The following is a 24,904-nucleotide window of genomic DNA, read 5'->3' as shown; positions in this document are numbered from 1 at the left end:
TCCATCCAACAACCCCAAAATATGCTTATTAAATTAAAAAATACAAAATGGGTGTGTGGTTCGAGAGAGTTTTTTTGAAACCCTAATTTGGGAGGGTGTGTTTAGACAGGTTGCTCCTATTCAGTCTTCATCCCTTCTATGTAGGTTTTTTGTGTTTATGTAAAGATCTTTGTCGTCAACCTTTCTCCATGTGGCTGCCAGCCTTTGTGACTGCTGCCACCACTTCGTCTACTGCTCTAGCCCTTGGCAGCTTCCCTTCTAGCTATTGCATACTGCTTGGCGTTTCTTTCACTATTGCGCGTGGCCCCACACAACCATAGCTAGCTTGAGTCGACACCTCTTGTGCTACGTTAGGGAGATTCAACTATCGTTGATATCCTTGTGCATCTTCACTGTTGTTGCTAGGCATTCTATTGCTTTTGATGGTCTATGTTTTGCTCTTCTACATCCTCCGATACACTCCGACACACTCCAACTAGTGGTTATAACACTCCGGATCCGTCTTCGGTGGACGTTACACTCCGATACTCACCGCTTTGCCCTTGAGCATCTTGTACACTCTTATATTCATTTACTACATTGATTCATTCACTTTAGAGTTTTCTCTCCGTTTGTGTTTGTGTTTGTGTTGTTGTATTTTTGAGTTTTGCGTTTTGCATTTAGGATTTTGAGTTTGCATGTCAGTGTCTTTGTCTTGGTAGTAGACAATGTTTTCTCAGTATAAATTCTAGTAGTTTCTTTACAATATCATTGGTGACTGGTAACTGCAATGTTAAGATGATTCCTTAGGTATCATGACTCTAGTCACTAGAGTCTCATGACTTGTTCAAATTCCGAGGATATGTGTATCATCTCCTCCTTCTCCTTATCCCACTTCAATGACCCTGATCGAGAAGATGATGAAGTAGCCTTATTCTTATCCTTTGACTCTAGTTTTGACTTTGTTTGTGTCGCACTACCACATGGCTATCACTCTAGTCGCTCTAGTCCTCCTTTGCATACGAGTCTCATGAATTGGTGTTGATAGCTCCTCATAGAGCATAGAGTAGATAGCCTGCTCCTCTTGTGGTCACTCTAGAATGTCATGCACCTGTAAAGGTGAATGAGACAAAGATATACGAGAAGTTTCAACATATTCAATATTTATACGTATTACAATTTATAATCAAACTTGCAAGTAGCGACAATGTCAAAAAAGTTACATTATATTTAATACAATTCATTATCTGTGAAGACTCAGGAGATAGAGCGTCTTGAGCTAAAACATGCATTACTTGTTGATTAGCCTTTTAAATAGCCCCAAAACACACTAAAAAAGGCTCTTTTAGAGTAAAACCCTAAAATGGGGAGCGATTCAAGAGAGTTCAATGAAAACCCTAAAACGAGGAGCGGTTCGAGAGAGTATAGTGGAAACCCTAATTTTTGGGGCGTCCTTCCACATCTATAAATAGATAGGCTGCCCCCATTTAGCCTTATTCCGTTTGTGCAGGTTTCTCGCTCCACATGCAGATTTCAGCCATTAGTCTCCTCCCACGTGGCTGTCTAGCCCTCAAGACTGCTGCCACTCCATCCGTGTTTGCTCCTGCTACTGGGACCTTCATCCATGCTGATGTCAACTGCTGGCGACATCATCGTCTGCTGTGATTTGATCATCCAGTCATCGCCAGCCACATCAGACACTGTTTTAGCTTGCTATTTACAGCAGACTGTGCGTAGTTTCCAGGCTCCGATCGGCGGTACATTGCTGCGTTTACCAGTTTCTAGCCTCCAGACTGCTGCGTTTTGGTGACTAGGCTGCTGCCATTCACTATTCAACACTCCACTCCGATTGGTGGTCACAGACTTGGGATCTGTCTCCGGTGTACGTCACACTCCGACGTTGCTTTGCCCTTGAGCACATTGTACACTCTTACATTCATTTACAACATTCATTTACTTCAGAGTTGTGTTCTCTCTCTCCCTTCTTCTATTTGTGTTTGAGTTTTTGTGTTTGAGTTTTGAGTTTTGCGTTTAGGGTTTGAGTTTTGCCCTCTGTGTCTGTGTCTGTCTCTTTGTGTTTCTATCGTGCTCGTATACTCTGTGTGTCCTCAGTGCAAACCCTAGCAGTTTTCTTCACATGGTATCAGAGCTGGTGCTCTTGTAAAGAGTATTCTACGGATATTGTGGAGAGCTAGTCATTGTGCGAGGCTCACAATACGACTCCTAACCAAATCACAATGTCCTAGACACCTTCTTCAGTTCCTATGATGCCTTATTAGGCTTCTCCATCATTGGAGGCCCTGAGAAAGCATTATTGACTCGGTGAGAAGGATGACACTCCACTTTTACCTTCACCTTCTTCCACTCCTTTTCCAGATTTCACTAACATGATAGAGGAGGACTTTGAGGAGTACTATGGCAACAAGTACGGTGATGTTTACACTCCTATCAGATTTGCTACGACATTCGGACGGGTTGGTGAGGCTGGGCACCTCTCTGACCATGTCAGCTAGGTCCAATGTCAGGTTTGTATAATTCTTTTGAGTTGCATGAATCAAAACCCTCGCCTATTTCTTCTTTTGAGGTACAAGATCCGGATGGCTTTGCGTATGTGAACTTCAATAGAGGGGGCTCATGAAGCAAATGGAATTCAGGCATATCTACAGCTTGTGTTTCATTTGAGCATATCACACACACTTCTCACTTCCCTTCCATCCCACCCTCTTCTATATCACACCTTGATTACCTCTCATTATCTTTTCAAAACCTTGGTTTACACTCCACATTTGCATCACACACCCTAGGGGTTGGATCTTCCATCTCCACTTCTAGCACCTTTTCCTTCTCCACCCCATTCTCTACCTCTTTGCACCGTGGTACTTTGTTAGGGGGAATGCCATCCTTTAACACAGTGCCTCACCTTTCAACAAATGTGTACACCCATAACTCCTGGGTTGACTGTGATGGGCATCCCTCTCACTATCCCCAGCTTCACATCTCTCATGACCACTCAAATGCAGGGGTTTCTATCCTCAGCTTATGATGCATCTTCACACTCTCCTTGGGTTACACCTACACAAGGATTCCCATCTTTTGCTCCACGTGTTTCCATCCCATCTCCTTGGGTTCCTCATGTGGCTACCATGCCCATGCCTAGTCAGCCCATCCCTACCTATGGATCCATCTTGCACACTATCCGCATGCTTGGTGGTCACTCTTGGGCCCATTCGGAAGTGTACTCCACTCCCCCATCCTACCCACACTATACTTTTTCACACTATCTATCTCCGAGCACTACCACTCTTGTTGCAACGGCCAAGAATGCCTTCATGGACAAGACACGTTTTAACGGGTCGAATTTCACCACTTGGTCTAATTTCATGCAACAAGTGCTTAAGCCTCAGGGTCTTTGGGACCTCGTCATTGGTCTAGAGCCTATGCCGGACCCTCGACTAGCTCACCCTGACTACATCCGTCAATGGAGAGCCGGCAATGCTACAGCCAATGTTGAGCTGATGCAGGAATTGCTTCCTAAGTTTCACTCTCAGTTTTAGTACTTCCCGCTCAAGCGTTGGAGTCACCTTTTCGACTGCTATCGGCTCGTGATCATACTTGACGCATCTCTCTCGACTTTGAGCTTCAAGAGTTCTCTATTAAGAAAGGGGATGATCTGAAAGTCAAGCTAGCTGAATATAGGCGGTTACTTACCGAGTTTGCCACTATTGGCTCTCCAAAGCCAGATGACGATCAGGTTACATTCTTCTTGAATAAGTTGCCCGAAAAGTACTTCAATTTCATTCAACACATCATCTCCCAACCTAGATTGCCAACCAGTCTTCAAAAAAGGTGTCCTTTTGCCTTTTTGTCTTGGTTGTTTTCCTCCATGAAATTTGATTGTTTTTGGACTTCTTGAGTAACACCTACTTTCTTTCTTCCTTGTCTCAAACTCTTTTAAACTTACATAGCCATGGATGCCTCTTCACCTCAGAAGCCTCAAGGATATGGCTCTGATATCAATTGAAAACATAAAGAGATTTCAAGGAGGCTCATAGACAATGTAGGCCATAAGTTTGAAAAGCAAAGAAAAAACACATATTTCCATTACATGAGCTTGCCTCTTAAATAGACAGAAGAGTACATTGGATACATTGCACTGGATCCAGTTGGACTTGCACCTTAGATCTTTATTCTTTTAACTCATCATCTTGATCTCTCCACACTCTAAAGACTAGTTTATATTACATTTGTATATAAGAAGGTACTGCTTACATATGCTCAAACAAATGTTTTAACAAAGGTGCAGTGAAGTTGCCGGTTGTAGTCAATCCACATCTCGAGGCCACATTTCATGGAGTCTTAAGATTGTAAGTATAAAATCTGTTCAATTTCTTGAAATTTCTTGGAGGAAATTTGGGGCTTTTGCCATTTGGCCTTCATGCAACTTGAAGCAGCAAAATGGTACAGGATCACCGTTCAATTGTTGTGTGATACACATTTAGCACAGAAATTGGTGAAATTTAGGGGATCTTTAGCATTAAATTATTGAAAATTGTATTCGACACGCATTCCAAGGCAAGTGTAGTGATACAATAGTAAATTGCTATGTATTGCAAATTTGGTACTATTTTGTGAAGTCTTGGCATGCATTTTGAGGTACTTGACATTCTTGGACAGTTTCAATACTTGGTGTTATATCTTATGGTGGGGTCTCACTACTCGTGAGAGTACATTTTGCACTTCAGCTTGGAAGTGTTTGGTTGCAGTTTGTGCATTTATTGCAGCAATGGCTCAGCAAGGTCATATTGACCACAACAACATTTTGGGTGTCCTCACTTACGAGGATAGCCCCTCACGTTCGCGGAGTTGACCGGCCTCTTGTTGTAGGAGGAATAGACTTGGAAGAACGTGGCTATGAGGTCAGGTGATGTAGCTATGCTTTGTAAGTACAAAAGCAAGGGCCAAGGCAAGCAATAGGTGAAAAATAAGCCTAAGGTTGCTGTGGGAGAGTCATTTGGCAAGGCTGTCTGAGATTCAGATAAAGGAAAAAGATGAGAATATGCCACTATTGTAAAAAGCCAGGCCATTACATTAAAAAATGCCATGTAAGAGGTTAGCAAAGGAAAAGGACTCTGACTTGGCCGTCTAGGAAACGATTAGCCACTGGGTTTTTTGATGGTGATGCTACAGTCAACTTGGTTGAGAACTATACAGCCAACTTGGTTGAGGAGGACTATGCATTTTTGACCTGCAGCTATGACATGTTAGGTTGATTTCACATTTAAGGTTGTTGAAATGTAGGAGACATGGTATTTTGATAGTGGGGCATCTAGGTACATCATTTCACAGAAGTGTTTGTTTACATCCATACAATTAGCCCCTGTGAGAAAAAGATTTTCTTGTGTGAATAGTTCTAGCTATGATGTATGTGGCATTGGTACAATTGTAATCATTGCTACAAATGGGTCATATTGTCAGCTTACAGATGTTTCATTTGTGCTTGGGTTCACCAAAAACCTTCTTTCAGTTTCAGCCTCAAATAAACAAGGCTTTTAGGTCATCTTTGAAGATGAAAATGTATTGTTGGAGATAGAGAGCTTGATCATGCTCTGAAATGTTTTCATGGCTTTGATAGTTAGCACACTTACTTCCGCGATTCAAAATGCGGAGCTTTGGCATGGTTGCTATGGTCACATGAGTTTTGATAATCTCATGACTCTTTAGAGGTGTCAAATAGTTGATGCTTTGCCTACTTTGGAAACTCCACTTCCCCATGCTTATGAGGGTTGCATTCTTGGCAAAATGCATACGTTTACCTTTAAGAAGGATGATGTAGTGCACGCTCTCCAAAAAATGTAGTTGATACAGTTTAATGTGTGTGGTCCTATGCAAAGGAGAGCACCTGGTGGTCATTTGTATTTTGTTACATTTATTGATGGCTACTCTCGGTATACTTGGGTGTATGGTTTGAAGGCCAAATTGGATGTATATATGCACTCAAATGCTTGATTGTAAAATTGGAGGTAGAAATAGTTTTGAAGATGCTGACTCTACACATGTATTGAGTGGGGGAGTATATGTCTCGTGCATTTAAGACATTCTTGCTTGAGCATGGCATTACACATCAGGTCACAGGAGGATGATCTCAATAGATTGGAGTGGTTGAAAGAAAGAATTGCACACTCATGGAGATGATCAGATGCATGCTAAAAAGTAAAGGGCTACTGCATAAGTTTTGGCTTAACGGACTACAATGTGCCGATTGTGTACTTAATAGGGCTCCGTCAAAGGCACTTTCGATGGTTACTCCTTTTGAGGCATGGCATGATCGGAAATTGAAGGTTGATTGCTTTCGAGTGTTTGGATGTAAAGCATGTGCTCATGTGCCTTAAGAGCTTGGTGGGAAGCTAGATGAACCTTTTGATGATTGACTCACTCCTTGTACATCATCACATTGGCATTGTAAGGGGGTGTTAGAATTGATTAATTATGGGCAATGGCCAATCTTTTAGTGTGTGGTGTGGACAAAACTAAGTTAATAAGTTGTGTCACCACTTCTAGAGTTTGTTTGACTCCAATTGAGTTAGCGATAGGTCTAACTTACTTAAGACCTATTGTACTTTCATTCTATCATTTCTAGTACTTGCAACTTTTGAGTGCGGAATTGTTGCCCACTCTTACTCACTGTGTTGTGTTCACACACACACACACACACACACTCTCTCTCTCTCTCTCTCTCTCTCTCTCTCTCTCTCTCCATTTCCAACATTTATGACATCATGTGGCATTTGGATTGCGAAGGGATTGGCATTGGAGAAATCTGTGTACTTCTTTCAAATTGCAATGGAAATTAAATAAATATGGCAAGGGATGCCAATTTTGGGGCCAACAAGGTGTCCAATCTCCGAGAATTAATTGGTAACGTTTCCATTTCAGTTTTACATGAATTTATTACTTGCTGTAATTAATGTTAAATCGGTTATTACGACCCTTTCTCAAAAGAAGGCTGGTTTCATAGTTCCATTGCTGGGATACCATCAAATTCTTTGAATTGGTGGGTTTGTGGCATGTTATTGGACGTTAGAACCTTTGCTCTAGTGCTGAAATTGTTCTCAACTGAGTATTATAGCAAGGATGTCTTCATCTAGTGAGATGAGATGAAGTGGTGATGATGCTTCTCAGCTTGGAAATTCACGAAGTGAAGGAGAAAATCCAATGCTTGATCTTGGACAAGGCACACAACATGGACAGCAAGTTGAAAATCTTGGCATTGACCAAAATGCAAGGCCTTCTATGTTAAATGATGCTAATGACCAGCAAGAGAAAATTTGTTGATTAGTCCAAAGATTGGTGAGGACAATAACTGATATAGTTTCTCCATTGGCAAAGGATCGTCAATTTACTTGGTTTTGAAATCATCTAGGAAGGAGAGCAAAGACAAAAAGGGGAAGTCACCCTCTAGAGCTTTGGGACAATAGTATGTACCAAAGGAAATGCTAAGACCGTCTCATGGTGTTCCTAGTGTTGCTAATGAGCAAACGCAATTGGTTCTAGTGGGGCAGCCAATATATATGTGAGGTCAACATGGTAGTACTGGTGCAATGGGATATGGACGGCAAGGTATGCATTCCGATGTAGGTCATCCAAGATACTTTCGTGGTGGTTTAATTTTCCAAGCAATGGCTGAAAATCCTTTAGCCATGGGAATGCATGGACTGAATGTTCATAGTATGCGACCATCAATGTAACTTATGCAAAATCAAATGTACTTGGGAATGGCAAGTAGAATGCAAAATCCCACGTATAGTGATGTTGGCATGGTGCTTGGGGCACAAAGTAGAATGTTTGGTAATGCATCTAGGCAGCCCAATATGTTTGGGACACATAGGATAGCAGCTAGTTATGTAAATGCACTATTTAATACTAGTCAGAATGTTGGAACAACACCCTTTTTTGCAACCATGTGATAATTTGGCACCACTTAGCGAACCAAAGGAGTACAATGAGGGTGGTAAATGAGTGAAGTTCGAAGTCTTTAATGGGGCACAAGATAGGCTGAGAGCATTAAGTTTCATCTAGTGATTCCATATTGCCTATTAGGAGGGAACTTCACAGAGTCCTCAAAAATCTGAAAGCAGCTACTTTTCTTAAGGTGAATGCATTGTAGTGCTGGTCTACCATCTTGATGCAAGGAAAAGCACCATTAACATGGATTTAGTTCGAGAAAATGTTCACTCATGCATGGTTGACGAGCACTTTTGAGGTGGATGTTACGACAATTGGCACAACTTTTGTGCATTGCAATGCAAGAATTTACAACACTATAATAAGAAGTTTTGGGAGGTGTCATTGCCCATCACTTCTTATTGTGTTGTCCCCCTTTTTGAGTAGATTGAAAAGTATTGTTGCGGTTTTACGAAAAGAGATTTGAGTCTTTTGCATTAAGACCACTGTGACCAGTATGTCACAACTTATTGAAACAACATATATTGCTGATCTTTTGTTCAGCAGAAAGCCTACAAATTTCTAGTGTGATGGAGAAAGTCATCGAAGCCAACTATCAAAGCTGAAAATAAGGCCAGATCTACAAATAGGTTCCAAAAGAAGCAAAATCAGCAAGGAAGAACGTGGAAAAGTGTTGCCCAACATAGGGAATTAATAACTGCCAATAAATGTTTCATTTTTAAGCAAGAAGGGCACATGGCTAGGTTCTGTCCTAATAAACAGCAAGTTGATAAGGTTGAAAATAGAGAGGATACAAAGGGTAAGAAGCTTAAAACATCAGCTGCTTTGGTGCTTGATGTGGTCAATGATTAGCTCTCTAGTGATTCTACTGAGCTTTGTAAAGCATGGGGAAAAAGCTAGGGACCAGCATGCAATGATATTCTTTGATGATGGAGCAAGAGCCAACTTTAGAAACATGTCTCAAAGAAACTGTCGTGCCTAGCCCACAAATACACATGTATAGACTCACTCATGAGGTGACTAATTTGCTAACACACAGGGAACACTTAGCACTAGTGTTTAATGAGTTATGTAAGCATCAATTGGTTATCAATGACAAGAAAAGTGAGTCTTTTTTGCATGAAATCCCCTTCTTGGGGCACATCGTATTGGTAGATGGGAAAGGCATGGATCTTGCAAAGATTGAGGCAATTTGGGAAGTATATGTGTAACTTTGTTAAAATTGCATCTCTATTGCTTTGCAAAAGAAGGGTGTGCCATTTAAGTGGACAATTGTGGAAATTTCAGCCTTTGACATGTTAAAAGAAAAGATGACTTCAGATCTTATGCTTGTGTTTCTTGATCTAAGGAAGCCACTTATTGTTTAGTCTAACGCATGTGGAAACAACATTGGGGCTGTTTTAATGCAAAATGATAGAGTAGTGGATCGTGGCATATAAGATTCATGTTCTCCATGGCGCAGATAAGAATTTGCAGACCTATGAGAAGAAATTGCTCATTGTAATTCATCCACTTTCTACATGGAAGCACTATCTTTTAGGATTGATTTCATGGTGCAGGCATATTGTCAGACATTGTGCTATTTTCTAACTTAGACTAAGTTGCTTAAGAAGCATATGAGATGGGCAAATTTCATCTCTATGTTTCACCTTTAGATTGTGCACATGAATGGACAAAAGAATATGGTGGCTAATACACTATCTCACAAGTCTTTGGTTTCCGCTATTAGTCTTGTCTTACACACTAAGTTGGATACCATTAAGGATCAATATGCTACTGATTTGGACTTTGGTAATGTATATGATTAGATTTGCAATGGCTAAAGGCATGAGCATTGTATGCTTAGAGACTATTTTCTTATGCATGGATGGTTGTGTGACAAACATAGAAGTGAGAAACTTCTCGAAACGCCTCTTGTGAGAACCTGCAATGCCGAAACATAAGGAGATAGGCTCGAAACACATTTTCCTAGCCGAAATGTTTCCACTTCGGAGAAATGCTGCCACATATGTTTTGAATTGGGGAAATGTTTCAATTTCTCCCGTTTTCCCACATGCTCAAAATAGATTTTTTAAATAAGTGGCTAATGTAAGGATTAATGTTTTACATTTTTGTTTTGCTTTTTTAATGTTTCGTACAAATCATTTTTAATGTTGTCATTTTTAGTCGTTTTTAATGTTATCATTTTTAATGTTTTTCTTTTATTTTTTGAGTCGACTGGGCTTCATGGCACCAAGTAGTTCACATGTGCATGATTTGTTTTAACCTCTAGAAGATTGTGGCTTGTTTCTCTCAATGACAAGAACAACCTTGATCAATGGCTATTCTAAGAATGACCAAAACAGATCCCAAATCCCATCTCCCCCCCGATGATGCACCTGCACTCAATCACTCACTCAACATAGCATAGAAAGGTAACATGATATGTGAGAGCAAGGTATACTCTTGTATTATTCAATGAAAGAAATGATACAACATAGGCAAATCCCAAGACTACACCCTCGTGACATTGCATGTATGAGGGTTCAACACTGGGTATAGGGAATCACAATAAAGTGGAAACCAAGTAGGGCTTAGAGTCTACACTACTCCTTATATAGGTGTTTTTGGTAACAATGCCATGGTATAGCTACAAAGCCCTTACACTCACCCCCACATAATGAATTGCTGTCGTGAGCAATCTAAGGGTAGAGCTTATTGACTCATTTCGGGGTCTTAGCATAGCTTTTTCTAATAAGCTAGACAGTGTCTGCTAGTCTAGGACTTGATGCATTAGCGGGGTCTTAATGTAGCCTTTACTATCAGACTGGCTAGTGTTTGCCGCACTATGACTTAGGGGTCTTTAACATAGCTTTTTCTATATCTTCCCATCTAGACTCCTTTGTTGCTGGGTTTATTTTTACTACTATGCTGATTCACCCTTGACTCAATTACATTTGAGGAGTGGAGGCATTACTAGGCCTATGGTAAAGTAGGTGATGACTCAAGGTGCATTTGAAGAATTGGTGGGATTCTCCTTGAGCCAGGTGGCAAAGGCCTCATTGCCATGTTCGCGGGTCTCCACTTCTGAAATCCAAGTGGCTTCTTTGAGAGAGTGCCCTTTCCACTTTGTGAGGTACTAAGGGTACCCTTTGTGTTTTTGGCACCGAAGGAATGCTTCTACCCCGAACGGGCTGTTGGAGTGAAGAAATGGAACGTGCTGCTCCCATTGGTTGTTGGGGTTGAACTTGTGTAGAAGGCGTGTATGGAATGCATTATGGACACAGATGCTTTGTGGCAGGTTGAGCTTGTATGTCACCTTATTTAGGACTTGAGTAATGTGGTGGGGTCGATAGTAATGGTGATTGAATTTGGGGCTCATATTCTTTGGGAGGGACATATGCTTGGAGCTAACAAGGACCATGTCTTCTTTGGTGAAGAGGACCAGCTTATGCTTCTTGTTGGCCTATTCAGTCATGGTGATTTTGCTCTTTTTTAAACTTTGCTTGGCGGCTTCATTTTGGTCTCTCCATTTCGTTAAGGATTCTTCTACATCCTAATCTTCTACTTTGGCAGCTCGGGAGGCTAAGGCTATGGGTGTGATGACTTCTTTCCTTGTGACTAACTCAAAGGGTATGTAACGTGTTGCTGAGTGGATTGAGCTATTATAGTGAAACTTGAGTACATCAAGGCACAAGGCGCAATCTTTTTGGTCCACCCGAGCATAACCACCTGGGCATAGCTCCTGAGATAGTCTTCAATGCCTTGGTTCACTCTCTCTATTTGCCCATGTGTTTTAGGGTGGAAGGATGATTAGAATCTTAGCTATGTTTCCAGAGTCTTAAAGAGTTTCTTCCACATGTCACTCATGAATCTTCCATCTCTATCTGAGATGATGGCTAAGGGTAAGCCATGTAGCTTGAATACATGTGTGAAGAAAAGGCAGGCTACCTCCTTGGCATTCAATGGTGGCTTAGCAGGCATGAAGTGGGCTTGTTTGGAGAAATAGTCCACCACTACAAAGATGATGGTATAACCATGGGATTTTGGGAGTTCCACAATGAAATCCATGCTAATGACATCCCATAGTCGGCTATGTACTAGCATTGGTTGAAGTAATCCTGCTAGCTTGGAGCAAGATGACTTTACTAGTTGGCACGCGGGGCAAGTCTTGACATAGTCTATGACTTCTTCCTTCATGTTCGGCCAAAAGAGTTTATTTTCGGAGTGCTTCAAGTGTGTCTTGCTTTGGCCCTTATGCCCCCCTAATTTCCCATCATGCACTTCAGTAGTATGACCTTCTTTAGCTCCACACTGTTGGGGATGTTCAATCTCTTGCCTACAAACAGAATTCCCTTCTCTAGGTTATACATGCCATGAGACGTCATTTCAGCTCTCACTTTTTCTATAATCTTGTGTATTTCTTGGTCATGTTTCAAAGTGTAACCAGCCTTCCTTCTTGGAATGGGTGGTGATAACCTGATTTAAGAGTTAATGACAGCAATAAATAAATGCACATAAAATGAAATACACACTTTACCATAACATTCTTGGACAGTAGACTCCTTGTTGGCCCCAAAACTGGCACCCCTTGCGGTATTTCTTTAGCTTTCATTCAATTGGAAGGAGTACAACTTGAGATTCTTCAATCTCCTCCTGCTAACCAATTGCTCTTGCTGTCATAAATGACCAGCAAGCCTTTTGGGTCATTTGCCCCTTGATTCACCTAGGACTTCTTCTCCAATTTGACCCTTGGCTGGCCAAATGCTGCCCTAAATCAATTCGGGATGTGCTGGCTCCTGAAATCCCTTGATAATCTTCAATTATCAGCTCTGCTGATTTTAGCCCCTTGAGCCTTCAATTTCTGGCATGGATCCCAAGGTGGCTGCTAAATCCTAATTTTTGCTGTAAATGACTGAGATCTCCTGAGAATTGCTGAGAATTGCCGAGAATGGCTGAGCATAGGCTGAAGGAGATGAGAGAATGTTGTAGAGAGTGAAAATTCTGAGATTTGTTGCAAAGAACTGATCAAAATCAGCAGCTGCCCTGCTGTACCAGCCCCAAACGGATGCACCAATAACAATAGGAGCATCAGAAACTGTGAATTTCAGGAGAAAGTGCATCAGTAGCAATTGCCAGCTTCCCAAGGTCAAGAATATGCAATCTCCATCACCAAAATGGTCTCCAATGGCTGAGAATTGGCCCCAAGAGCTGGAAGCAACAGTCCAATACCTCTTTCCAATAGCTCCAAAATGAAAAACCGAGGATCCCCTCTCCCTTCAGCCCTATTTAGCCTTTCCCCTACTTGCATGGGAAAGTTTTGCCAAGTGGCAGCTTTCTTAATCCATTTTCAGCAATTTCTAGTCATTTAATTAAAATTAATTCAGCCCTTAATCCATGCCCAAAAAATTGACCTTGCCCATCCACAAATTAATTGGCTAGGCCATTTGCAACCCAAAGTGATCCCATGCATTAATTGACCTTTGGACAAGCATTAATCGATTAATTAATGCCTAGTCCCTAGTGTCATCACTGACACTTAATGGCCAATTAATGGTCCTAGGGGCAAACTGACACCAAAATTCACCTAGAATCTAACAAATATAACTTGTTACAACTTTTGCCTTTGACACCCATCTTTTTCTTAGGGTCCTTCGGCCTTCAACTGCGAAAAAGTAGCTTGCACCCCACATGTGCATCTTTTAATTGCACATTTGATTAATCCTTTAATCAAATGTCAATTAAACATAAGCAAAGCATCAAATTTTCACGTCCTGTTGACGGCTTTCAACTCAGCCTTGCGACTTAGAGCGTCTACTATTTTGTTGGTGGAGCTTGGCTTGTGTTTGATCTCCAAGTTGAACTTGGCTAGGAAGTTGAGCCATCGGGCTTGCTTGGTGGACAACTTGGGCTGGGACTGGGAGTATTTGAGTGAGATATTGTTTGTGAATACCACTGTGTTTGTCTTGTACATAATGCTTCCATTTTCTAAGACTGTGAATCATTGCTAGTATTTCCTTTTCATGTGTGCTCCATCTGGTTTTTGTATTTGTAAACTTCTTGGATTCATAAGCTATGGGATGTCCATCTTGCACCAACACTCCCCCAATGCCATAATTTGATGCATTTGTAGAGATTTCGAAGGGTTTGGTAAAGTTTGGCACTTTGAGTACAGGGGTTTGACTCATACATTTTTTCATTAGCTCGAAAGCGGCTTGTTACTCACTTACCCATGTGAAATTTCCATCTCCTTTACTGAGGTGAGATAGTGGAGCAGTGATCATGCTATAATCCTGGATGAATATTCGAACAAACATTGTGAATCCTAGAATTTTTCAAACTTCTCTCACGGTCTTTAGCACATGCCAATTCTTCACTGCTTCTACTTTCTTGGGGTCTATTTTGATGCCTTCCTCACCTACAATGAATCCTAGGAACTCTAACTCCTTCACTGCAAACTCATATTTTTTGGGTTTGGCATACAATCTGTTGTCTTAGCTTCTTAAAAACTAGGTGTAAGTGTTTTTTGTGTTTTGTCTAGGGTTTTACTGTATACTAGAAGGTCATCTATGTAGATAATGATAAAGACATCTATTTTAGGTCGGAATGCTCCATCCATTAGGCCACAAAAGGTGCCTGGCCTATTGCTCAGTCCAAGCCCTAGAACAAGCCACTCAAAGCTTCCATATCGGGTACGAAAGGTTGTTTTGGGGATGTCTTCTTTTGCTATGCGGATTTGATGGTATCCTAACCTAAGATCTATACGGCTGAAATATTTGGCTCCATGTAATAGTTGGAGTCCCCCATCCTTCTTGACAAACAACATTGGGGCATCGAACAGGGACTTGCTTGGTCAAATGAATCCTTGCTTTTCCAATTCATGTAACAACTTCCTCAACTCCATGAGTTCCGTGTGATTCATACGGTAGGGGGCTCTAGTTGGTGACATTGCCCTTGGGATTAGCTCAATTTTGTGATCTACCTCTTTTTTGGGTGATAGACCTTTGGGTAGTTCAACTAGCATCACATCTTTATATTCCTCAAGTATTGCTTTTACTTCTATGTTGCCAACTTGTGGTTTGGGCTTCTTGGTGACCTTCTCCTCGATGGGGCAAATCATGCATAAATACACCATGTCTCCCTGCTTCATTGATATTTCCAATTGTTTGGCACTATTGACCATGATGCAAGGCCTAATATGAGTTACTTGTTGAGGTTGTACTTGGGCTGGTGTCCCTTGTTTATTAGGTGATGGCTTCGCAGTTTGGCATGAGACTCTAGCCTTGCTTTCCTTCATCTGCACTTTGATTAATGTCCTACCTGGCAGTTGCATTCATTCACAGGGTACTCTGATGCCCTCTCCTTGCATATCCAGCATAATTTCATTGATTCCTTTTCTAAACATTGTGTCGACATACTTGTCATAGAACTCCAAGCCTAAAATGACTTCAAAATTGTCCATGGGTATAACTAGGAAGTTGAGTTTGGCCTTTCATTACTTGCTTCTACTTGTACTACAAAGACCTGTTTGACTTCCTTGGCTTCTCCTTGTGCAAAGGTTACTGTCAACCCTTCTGAGGCCTTAGATAGCTTGAGGCCATGTTTAGCTACACAATTTGGTGTGATGAAGTTGTGGGTGGCTCCTGTGTCTACCATGATCGCTTGATCCTATTCACTAACTCTTCCCTTGAGGTATAAGTGTTGTACTACTACTACTCGAGCCGCCATGCATTGGGGACGAGCACTAAGTATCCCCACCCTTGGGTGGTCTAGGCTCTCTTCACTTCCATTGGGGATTTCTTGGATGCGTGGGGGGTGTGGCTCCTCTCTTCCATAAGCACTGGTGACTGCTATCCTAGACTTGTTTGTTGAGGTTGTGTCTTCCATGGAGCATCTATTTTGATAGTGGGATCTCCCGCACTTGAAACATCTAATCCTTGTGGTTGAGGCTTGGGGTCTCCACCTTGATGTATTTGATCCAGCGGATCCGTGAGATGCGCTCGGGGTCGGTTTGTGTTGGTTGTTTTCCTATCATCCAATTGCTCCTTCTCTTGGCACGAAGGCTGATTGTGACACAACTGGGGTTATTCCTAAGAATTGACCCCGAATCTTTGAGATGGGGCCTTTGGGAGGATTGGGTTGCGGGGTCCAAGAGTTGGTGGCAAGGTTGGTGTTGAATCTAGCTTGGCTCCCTTGGGCTATTCTCCTCCCTTCTAGGTCGGCTAGTCTTTCAGCTATTCTCATGGTCTCAACTAGGCTGGTTGGTTCCTGTCTTTCCATGTCTCTCCATGTCTCTCCTGGCCCACTCTTGCACACCAAATAGGAATCCATGTAACTTTGTGTCGGTATCCATGTTGGGTAGCTGCAATATCAACTGCCTATACTTGCTAACATACTCTTTTATCTTTCCTTGTGTTTGCTTGAGATTTCTCCACTCATCTCTAACTTTGAACTTTTCCATCTTCGGAATGAAGTCTTTGAGTTTCTCGTGGAGTTTTTTCCATTAAAAGATAGTGCGTCCTTGTTTCTGTTCCAATTGGTACTAGCTAGCAGCGTCCTCCTCTAAGTAGATGGCTGCTACTTTTCCCTTCCTGTCTTTAGTGATCCTAGCATACTTCAAGTATCTATCTACCTTCGCAATCCATTTCTTCAAAATCAACCCGTCTCTCTCTCCTTTGTACTTGGTGGGTTAGGGCATTTTAAACCTGCCATAGTCTTCTTTTGAACTCTCACTCTCCTCTTCTTCCTTATGGTTTTGCCTTCTGTCTTTCTTCTTGTCCTTCTTCTTGTTTCCTACTTTAACTACCTTCTCCTTGTCGTTCCCTATGTCGTGAGCTCTCCTAGATGTCTCCTCTCTAGCTAACATATCTACCCATCTATCCATCTTCTCTTGTAGTTTATATTTCTTCTCTTCTTCTTCTTGTTGAATCACCCACTCTCTGTAACCCTGCTCCACTCCTCTCTAGCTAACCTATCTGCCAATCTATCCATCTCCTCTTGTAGTTTATGTCTCTTCTCTTCTTCTTCTTGTTGAATTACCCACTCTTTGTAACCCTGCTCCACTTCTAGTTTTCTTATATTTTCCTCTTATTCTTCCTTCATTTGCATATTCCTCCAGATTGAGTCCAACAAGCTTGAAATGCCCTCCAACTACCTCTCTAGGCCGGCTACTTCCTTCTCCTAAGCTTCTCTCCATTCTTGACCTCGGCTCTTCTTCCTCTCTTCAATCACTGGGATGGGTGCATTCTCTTTGTTATCCTCCATGTTATTGTGGGAAGCAGTGTCTCGGCTTTGGTATTGTCGACGTAGGAAAGCCATGTTTTGCCTTTAGATGGTGGTTGTGCCATGGGGAAGCCACGTCATGTCTTTAGATGATGACTTGTGTTGGGGCCACCATGTCGGGGGTTGTTGCGCCAAGGGGGGGCATCATGTTGAGGGTTGATGCGACGGGCGGCGATGCGGCGTTGGCTAACACGACGTGGAGTGTCACGGCACGATTCTGGGGCATTGGATCTCCTTTCGTGCTTCCATGAGTACTTCTTTACTCCGAGCAAGAGTTGCTTTGATACCAAGCGTAATGCATCTGCACTCAATCATTTACTCGACGCGGCACAGAAAGGTAACACGATATGTGAGAGCAAGGTATACTTTTGTATTATTAAATGAAAGAAACCCTGGAACATAGGCACTTCCTAGGACTACACCCTTGTGACTCTGCACATATGAGGGTTCACCACTGGGTATAGGGAATCACATGTAGAGTGGAAACCAAGCAGGGCTCAGAGTTACTACTACTCCCTATATTGGTGTTTCTTGTAGCAACGCCATGGTATAGCTACAAGGCCCTTACACACATCCCCCCCTGTAACCCAAAACTTGGACGTTAGAGAAAGCTTTGATCTTTGAGTATAAAACTTTATTCTAAATTCTGACTTCTAAGCACCTAGGCTCTAAGCTGTCCCCCTTCCCCCCCTTGATGATGTGGCATTTTTGATTCCATCTTCTCCAAACTTGTCATTTCCATTTTTGTTTCTGTTTCCCCATTTCCCTCAACTATGCTAACAAGTAGTTGCGGCCTAAGGTCATGCTCCTCCTTATATGGGGCATTGAGGTATAGATGTTATAGGTAAGACAATGGAGCACTTTTTCTATTGGCCTACCTTGAGACATGATGTTGAGTAATTTGTTAGGACATTCGTTCATCCATATCTTTTTGTCTGCAGGAAAACTTCTTTACTTGGACACAACATGGCTTAGTGTAATCCTTGTGTTGATGCTCTATTTCCTTTAAGAGCACCATTTGGGATGGATGGAGAGTATCCACAGTCCAATGATGATGGGAGGAGGTACACAGAGATTTTGAGTATATGAGACTTAGGTTATTATTAATAGACCAGGCTCAACGGCTAATGAAGGAAGGAGAATACTTGGCTGGGCAGTAGAGTGAGTGAGTGTAAGAATCTGTTGCTTGGCATGCTAGCATTATTGCAAACTTATTTTGTCCAACATGGTTTGTGATGGGGTGCTTCACATCAGACATTAGCTGCCACATGAGCTGCTACATGGCCGGGTGTCATGTATGTGGATTCACCTACATTAGGGCCTGCATTCTTGGGCCCTACTTTTGCTCCTTTTGTTCCTTCAATGATGTTATGTGCGTGCCAATAGAAATGTTCAGTGAGGAAGGCAACTTGCTGTTCAGGACACTATATCCTTACTCCTACACTAGCACTTCACTTTTACACTAGCACTCCACTTCAACACTAGGACTTCCATCATGATCATTTCCACCATGTAGTTCACTTTTATCATAAGTTCATTTCCACCACAAGATTTCACCCTAGAATTCATTCAGATTCCACACCAAGTTCACGTCCACAAGGTCCACATAAGGTCACTTTCACCACATAGGGTCTAGCTCACTTCCACCACCATACACCACGTGCACTTTTTCTAAGTTCACTTCCACCACATTCACTTCCAATATAAGATCAAGTCCACTCTAGAATTAATTTTCACCAAGGCATCCACCAGTTCACTTGCACTAAGGTCACTTCCACCAAGTTCATTTCCACCAGGACACCCACCCCAGTTCTGATGTGTGCAAAGGCTATTTAGTGTCCTGAAGTCTAATTGTGGCTGTGGTCTTAGTAGGGTTGTACATTTTAGGTGAGTTTTGATTCGCACTAGGACCTAGGCACATTCTACTGATTATGAAATGTTGTTTCTGGTGGATCAGTAACGTATGCTTCATGGGTATTTAATTTGGCATGACATTGATAAACATCCTCTACTGGTGAACAGCTGTATATGCATTGACTGTGGACTGGTATTCTACACAAACCCTTGTGCTGTCAACTAATTCCTCTCTCCTTTTGGAGCCTAGTCCATGGTTGATCAATGCAGTTGAAGTACAGGTATTGCCATTCTGCCTTTTGTTTTGGGCTTTCGATTATGAAAGTTTTAATAAATTGTGTAATCAGGATAAACCCTTAGAATGAACATGTTAGTTTAAATTGCATAAACAGTTTTATGTTTGTGAGCCTTTAATGTTTCCAGTTAGGTAACTAATTGTATGCTCATAAACATGCTATTGAACTAATGAAGAGGACAATTTTTTGTTTGCAGCTTCTGCTGAGAATATTTATAAAGCATTCATTCTGCTAACATATATAAAAGGCTTTAGGGGAGTGAGAGAGAAAATAAACCAATGTTCTGGAGCAGCTTCGTAGGTGCTGAATGTTCTTTTATCTTTAGGTTTTGTTTGACAGTGCATATTGCGTATCATAGTACATTTAGAACACAGTTTTTTACACAGTCATTACTTTGCATACCTTTCTAGAGTGTGGTGGGATCTGGATTAGAAAGAATTTGCGTTTCCACAGACAACTTTTTGGTGCCCTAACACAAAGGAAACAACAAATTGGCAACTCAGTGGAATGGCTTTATTTTTCCCTTTTTTGAATGTGATGGGCAAATTTACATTGCAAATGTGTTGCACCCTGTAAGGCACACAAATGCTCTTTTCGCTAAAAGCCACTGTGCTGTTACTTCAGTTTACAAATGAGAGCTCTTTGATGTGAGGCAAACCCCCAATACAATACAATCATAGAAGCAGTGGCAAAAGTAGCTGTATTCATCAATCTGTTCCGCAAAGAAATGCCCAGAGCACAAACTGCCTGAAACAGATTCCAATCAAGCAAAATAGGTATAGAATGCTGCTAAGGCATCCAAGAATAAAAATATATTGGGAGAAGCCTGAAGGTATGATTAGGAAATTTGGCAGTCGATTGCATAGATAGCTGATGGAAGAAGTCCTTAGTGTCTTCTATACATTCCCATAAGAACTGCCCAGTAGACTCTTCACAAATAGTGCAGTGAGGGAAAACGGTTGAAGCAATGCAACACTTTTGACCAATAAGTCACCAACCAAAACTGTAACCACTAAACATCTCATAAAAAGATTGTTCCTTCAGTGGCAAGTGGCTGCATCAAAAATTTTTCCGTTTATCTCCATGAAGAATGTGTGAGTCCCAAAGTTGGATCTGCATGATCAGCAACTCACGGGATGAGTAATGAAAGTCTGTCAATCTTAGTTGAGTTTATCTGATAGAGTGCAACTACAGGAAAGTCAAGGTGGTCAGCTTTAAATGTCCATTCCAGAAGCCTGCTATGCTGAAGTTAGGCGTGGCATTAAAGGGTTCTCATTCGCAATGCCGAAATGATCTTTCATACATAAAGTACTGTCTAGCTTGTGATGGTGGAAAGGCATGTCCTGAAAAGGTTCTAAGTAATCACTAGTAATGCCAAAATGATCTGTCATACATTCTCAAATGCCATCTATCTTGTGCTTGAGTGCCAGAAAGAGTGTAGTAGGCTTGCTGGGAGTGTTATGTTACCAATTGAGATTTAGATGCCCTATTAAAATGGAAACTGTCACAAGACCAAAGAGCGTTTGTCACTAATTTCACAGGCCTAATCATAGCAATGTACGTTTATCCATAGATGTGATAAAATATCAAAAACTAAATCAAAGTAGACAAAAAGTGGCCTAAGCGTGCACCAGCACTGATTAGTGTATGACTCCATTTCTCTTTTTATTAATCAAGGCAAGATCGCAGCAAACTCCAAGCATGGTATCACTTCTGAGTTCACTACTCATTAGTCTAGGTTCCTAGTTTCTTTCTTCACACTGATGTTTATTCTTCTTTTCCTGTTGGCCACTCTGTGTGACGCATCTTTGTTTTCATCATGGAATCAGAACAAAAGTCTTTTTCCCGCCTTTGAAGCTTGCCTGAAGAGTGGATGATTGGTGTTCCTGGGAGTGTGTGTGAGTATTGCAGCCCAAACCTGTTTGCTTATCATAGAAGTCTTCACAGCTTATAACATTTACCAGTGTAGTAGTGTTGGTGTGCTTTCTAAGCCACATCATGTTTTCATAGCAGCAAAGTGCTGTGTTTTTGCAAATTTAAGCCTGTCCGTAATCATGGTAGTCCTCCACACTGAGGGAGGTGCCTGACAACCTCTCCAACTCTTTTAAGATCAGCCACATGTGAGGATACACTAGGATTTGCAGGGAAATTGCCAGCTTGCTGTCCATCGCCAGCCCCCCTCCACCCTCCACCCTCCACCCTCCTACACCCATTACCATTACCTTCATCTGCTGTGTATGGACCGCCCTGCATCAGCTACCATCTCAGCCTGTCATCACTCCTTTGCATGGGTGGAACTGCTGCTGTTCTCATTGCTGCCTGCCATTGCCACTTTGTTCAGGTCTGATTCTGCTGTCCAGAGGCTCCAGATTACTGTGTTTGCATCACCGTAGGACTGCTTCTGTATCAACTGCTCTCACAGGCTGCATGTCATCATTACTGCTGTGTTTTGCTGTTTTCTATCATTGTGCGGCAGGGCAGCACTCTCAGTTTCACACAGGCAGACCACTACTGCATCCAGGATCCGTCTTGGGTATGGCACACTCTTGGAGCTTTTCTTAGCCTCTTCAACACCTGCCTTAGTGCCTCAGTGCACCTTTGCCCCAGTCCTCCATTGAACACTCATCAATTTGTTTTTATTGTGTGTCGTATGCATTGCGTCTCTCTCTATTTGCTATATCATTCCATACATGGTATTGGAGTCAATATGCTCTTGAATGACACTTGAGCCTTGATTCGGAAAGCTCGGCACTCCAGGGCACACAAAAACACTTTCGGAGATGTCTCAACCATCTTCTCCAAAGCACTCTCCCATAGAGCCAACCCCACAAACCTAGTTTCTCCCTCCTCACAAACTTTTAGGGATTGGTACCTTGACCATGATCTTCTGGCCTTGCAAGCGGTAGCTGCCCTAGAAGTGACTGAGAAAAGCAATCAGCATACATTTTCAGAAATGAAATGCAATCCTTATGCAACTTGGACACATCCCCAACATTTGCATTATCATCTTATCCTTAGCAAAGATGAAGTATGCTGAAAGACAATTTTTCATTACTTTAGAGATGGCAAAAGCTGTCACAACAGGGATAGACTCCCCTTTTACTTTTACATCCAATGTATGGACCTTGCTACAACTTTGTCATGGGTATCAACTACTACATGCACAGAATGGCACTGAGGTATTCTAGGTGATACATCACATTGTTCCAATGGTGCTATGAAGAACTCTACACTGTTTACAGATGTGTAAGTGAAGCTTCCCAATGATAGGAGTTGCAGGTTTTGTGTGCCCCTTGCATGCCATACCAATCTCCCCCATGGGACCTATCTCATCCTGTTTGATGCTTATAAGGGCACCCATGTCTATGGAGATTAAATTTGAACGTGCACCAGGATCAAAGAAGATCAATGCATGCTGATCTCTAATCTTACCCCATGCCCTGTAGAGTTCTATAGAATCATTATTGGGCCGATCTGCCATCACATCGGGTACCAAACTAGCTGAAGTTTTGGGCTTATTTTTAAGGTGTATGCAGTCATCTACCACTACCATTTCTTTCAAGGTTTTGACTTCAATGTTCTACTAAATAGCTTAATGCCATCAAAGCTATGCCTTCCACATTTGGCTAAGGTAATCATGTATGGTTAGGATTAAAATCCTTGAAGAAATTAATATATTGAGTCAATAAAGAGTAGCACCTTTTTTAACATTCAATAAACTTGATGATACTACCTGTTTAATGTGTTGTAGGTGATTGGAGGACAAGCTGGCCCAACACTTTATGGATTCACCTCAATTCCAATCCTTGGATCAGAAGCATCTTGGAATGAGATTCATAATGTGTTGGTTGTTCCAAATCAAGTAATGGTAATGTTTTTGTCTCGTCCTTCTTCCCAAAGAAGAGCTCCTTGCAAGAAAACCTTTGTGTGTGTGTGTTTTACTTAAGCAAAAGTGTTTCATTTGCAATTGATTCATATCTACACTTGGCTGTTGACTATTGTAGGCTTCAGCGATGTGGCTAAATAAGGGCTCCTTTTTGAATCTAACATGCAATTTAAAGCATGCTCAAGTCTCCAATGTGATGATTAAAGTTCTTGAAGGTAAGGTTTACATGTTTTGTTTGTAGGATGTAGACTTTCAATATTGCAGGATAACACATACTTGCATATGGAGTAAGTTTCAAGATTGCGCACCTCCCCACCTCTCTTAGCTTTGGATCTCCTTGCATCAGCTTCAAGTTGAGATAGGGAGTAATCCTGAGAGGCACATGAGAAAATGATACATTAGAGAAAGATTCCCACATTGTAATAATGTGCTGGATACAAAAAGTTTTCATCTTGCTAACTTTGATTTGAATGTTGCATTGACAAGTCTAAGATGAGATGGAGACAAAGGAACATTATATAGGTAGTTACCATGCATTCCACAAAATCAGAGGGTGGTATGATTGCCTTCTCATAAGTGATTTAGTTTATTGTGCTGGATTATGGTGTGCCTTGACCAAATAATTTTGTGATTCCCAGCTCTTGCAACTTTATAGACACTAAGATTCATTGATTGAGCCTCGTAGTGATTAATGCACAATGTGACAATGGATGCTTGAGATAGCTAGGGCTATTGGGCCCCACCACCCTAATACTAGGAGGCGTCTTTAGTACTATACAAGGATCCAAGACATGATATATCATTTCCATTACCATAAGATGTAGCATAATCCCATGCTAGATATTATAGGATAGTAGAAGAATTAGGAGCTTTGTTTACACATTAATAATTTTTAGTATTTTTCTTTGTTCATCTTTCTTTTTTGGTTTTCTAATCATAGGATAGGATAGATAATGTCACAATGGCCATGATCGGCATGATTTACATGCTTATTAATTAGACGGCCATGATCTGCATGATTTACATGATTTTAATTTGAGTGTGGTTTAAAAATGGTCAGACATGTGTGCCAATGAAGGTTCCAATATCTTAGGCGCATGGAAAGTGTGTTATGCTACGGAAGCCTCCCATTTCTCGAGTTCACCTATTGCGTCTGAATACCATCTCTATAAAGAAGGATAATTGTGTGATGGACATGGTCGAGGGGGTGAAGAAGATGAGGATGCACATGTGCATCTCTAAGGATGATGCACGGATATACCATGGTTAATAGTGAGGTAATGGGGTTTGAGGGGCAGTTTTTGTAGAAGAGGCTTCATGACTCTATATAGTCCTACCCCAATAATATTTCTTGTTATTTCTAATTTATTTTGTTTTCTTGAATATGCCCAAATTTTCCTTCATAATAGGCGTTAGAAGATAACATGTGTCTGCTTATGATTGTGTGCTCTTAAAGTTACCTCTCTTTGAAGGTGAGCCTAGGGTCTCCCAATAGGTGTATCAACCATTCCATGGGACATTGGGCTCGGTGCTTTGAACTAGCTTTGGATGTGGGAACAACAATGGTTGTGGATGCATGCTTGGATCTAGGTTAGATGGGGGTATCAAGACCTAGCTAGATTATATGCTAGAAATCTCTTAACTAAGTGGTAATGTGAATGGCAAA

At 41.5% G+C, this 24,904-nt stretch overlaps 1 protein-coding gene across 1 annotated transcript in view; it reads left to right on the top strand.

The window, feature by feature from the left end:
- LOC148038695 (E3 ubiquitin-protein ligase APD2-like) overlaps positions 1-24,904 on the top strand; it is a 60,887-nt gene that overhangs the window by 10,437 nt on the left and 25,546 nt on the right. The window contains exons 2-4 of the mRNA XM_087674364.1: positions 19,225-19,337; positions 23,104-23,220; positions 23,357-23,453. Coding sequence (XP_087530490.1) covers positions 19,225-19,337; positions 23,104-23,220; positions 23,357-23,453 — 327 coding nt within the window. The remainder of the gene's footprint in view (positions 1-19,224; positions 19,338-23,103; positions 23,221-23,356; positions 23,454-24,904) is intronic.

This window comes from Lygodium microphyllum, chromosome 3 (genome assembly GCF_053477565.2).
Source record: "Lygodium microphyllum isolate KBCC chromosome 3, Lygodium_microphyllum_v1.1.10, whole genome shotgun sequence".
NCBI classification, from domain to species: Eukaryota; Viridiplantae; Streptophyta; class Polypodiopsida; order Schizaeales; family Lygodiaceae; genus Lygodium; species Lygodium microphyllum.
The sequence above is the reverse complement of the archived record's forward strand: the minus strand, read 5'-3'. Positions and strand labels throughout refer to the sequence as shown.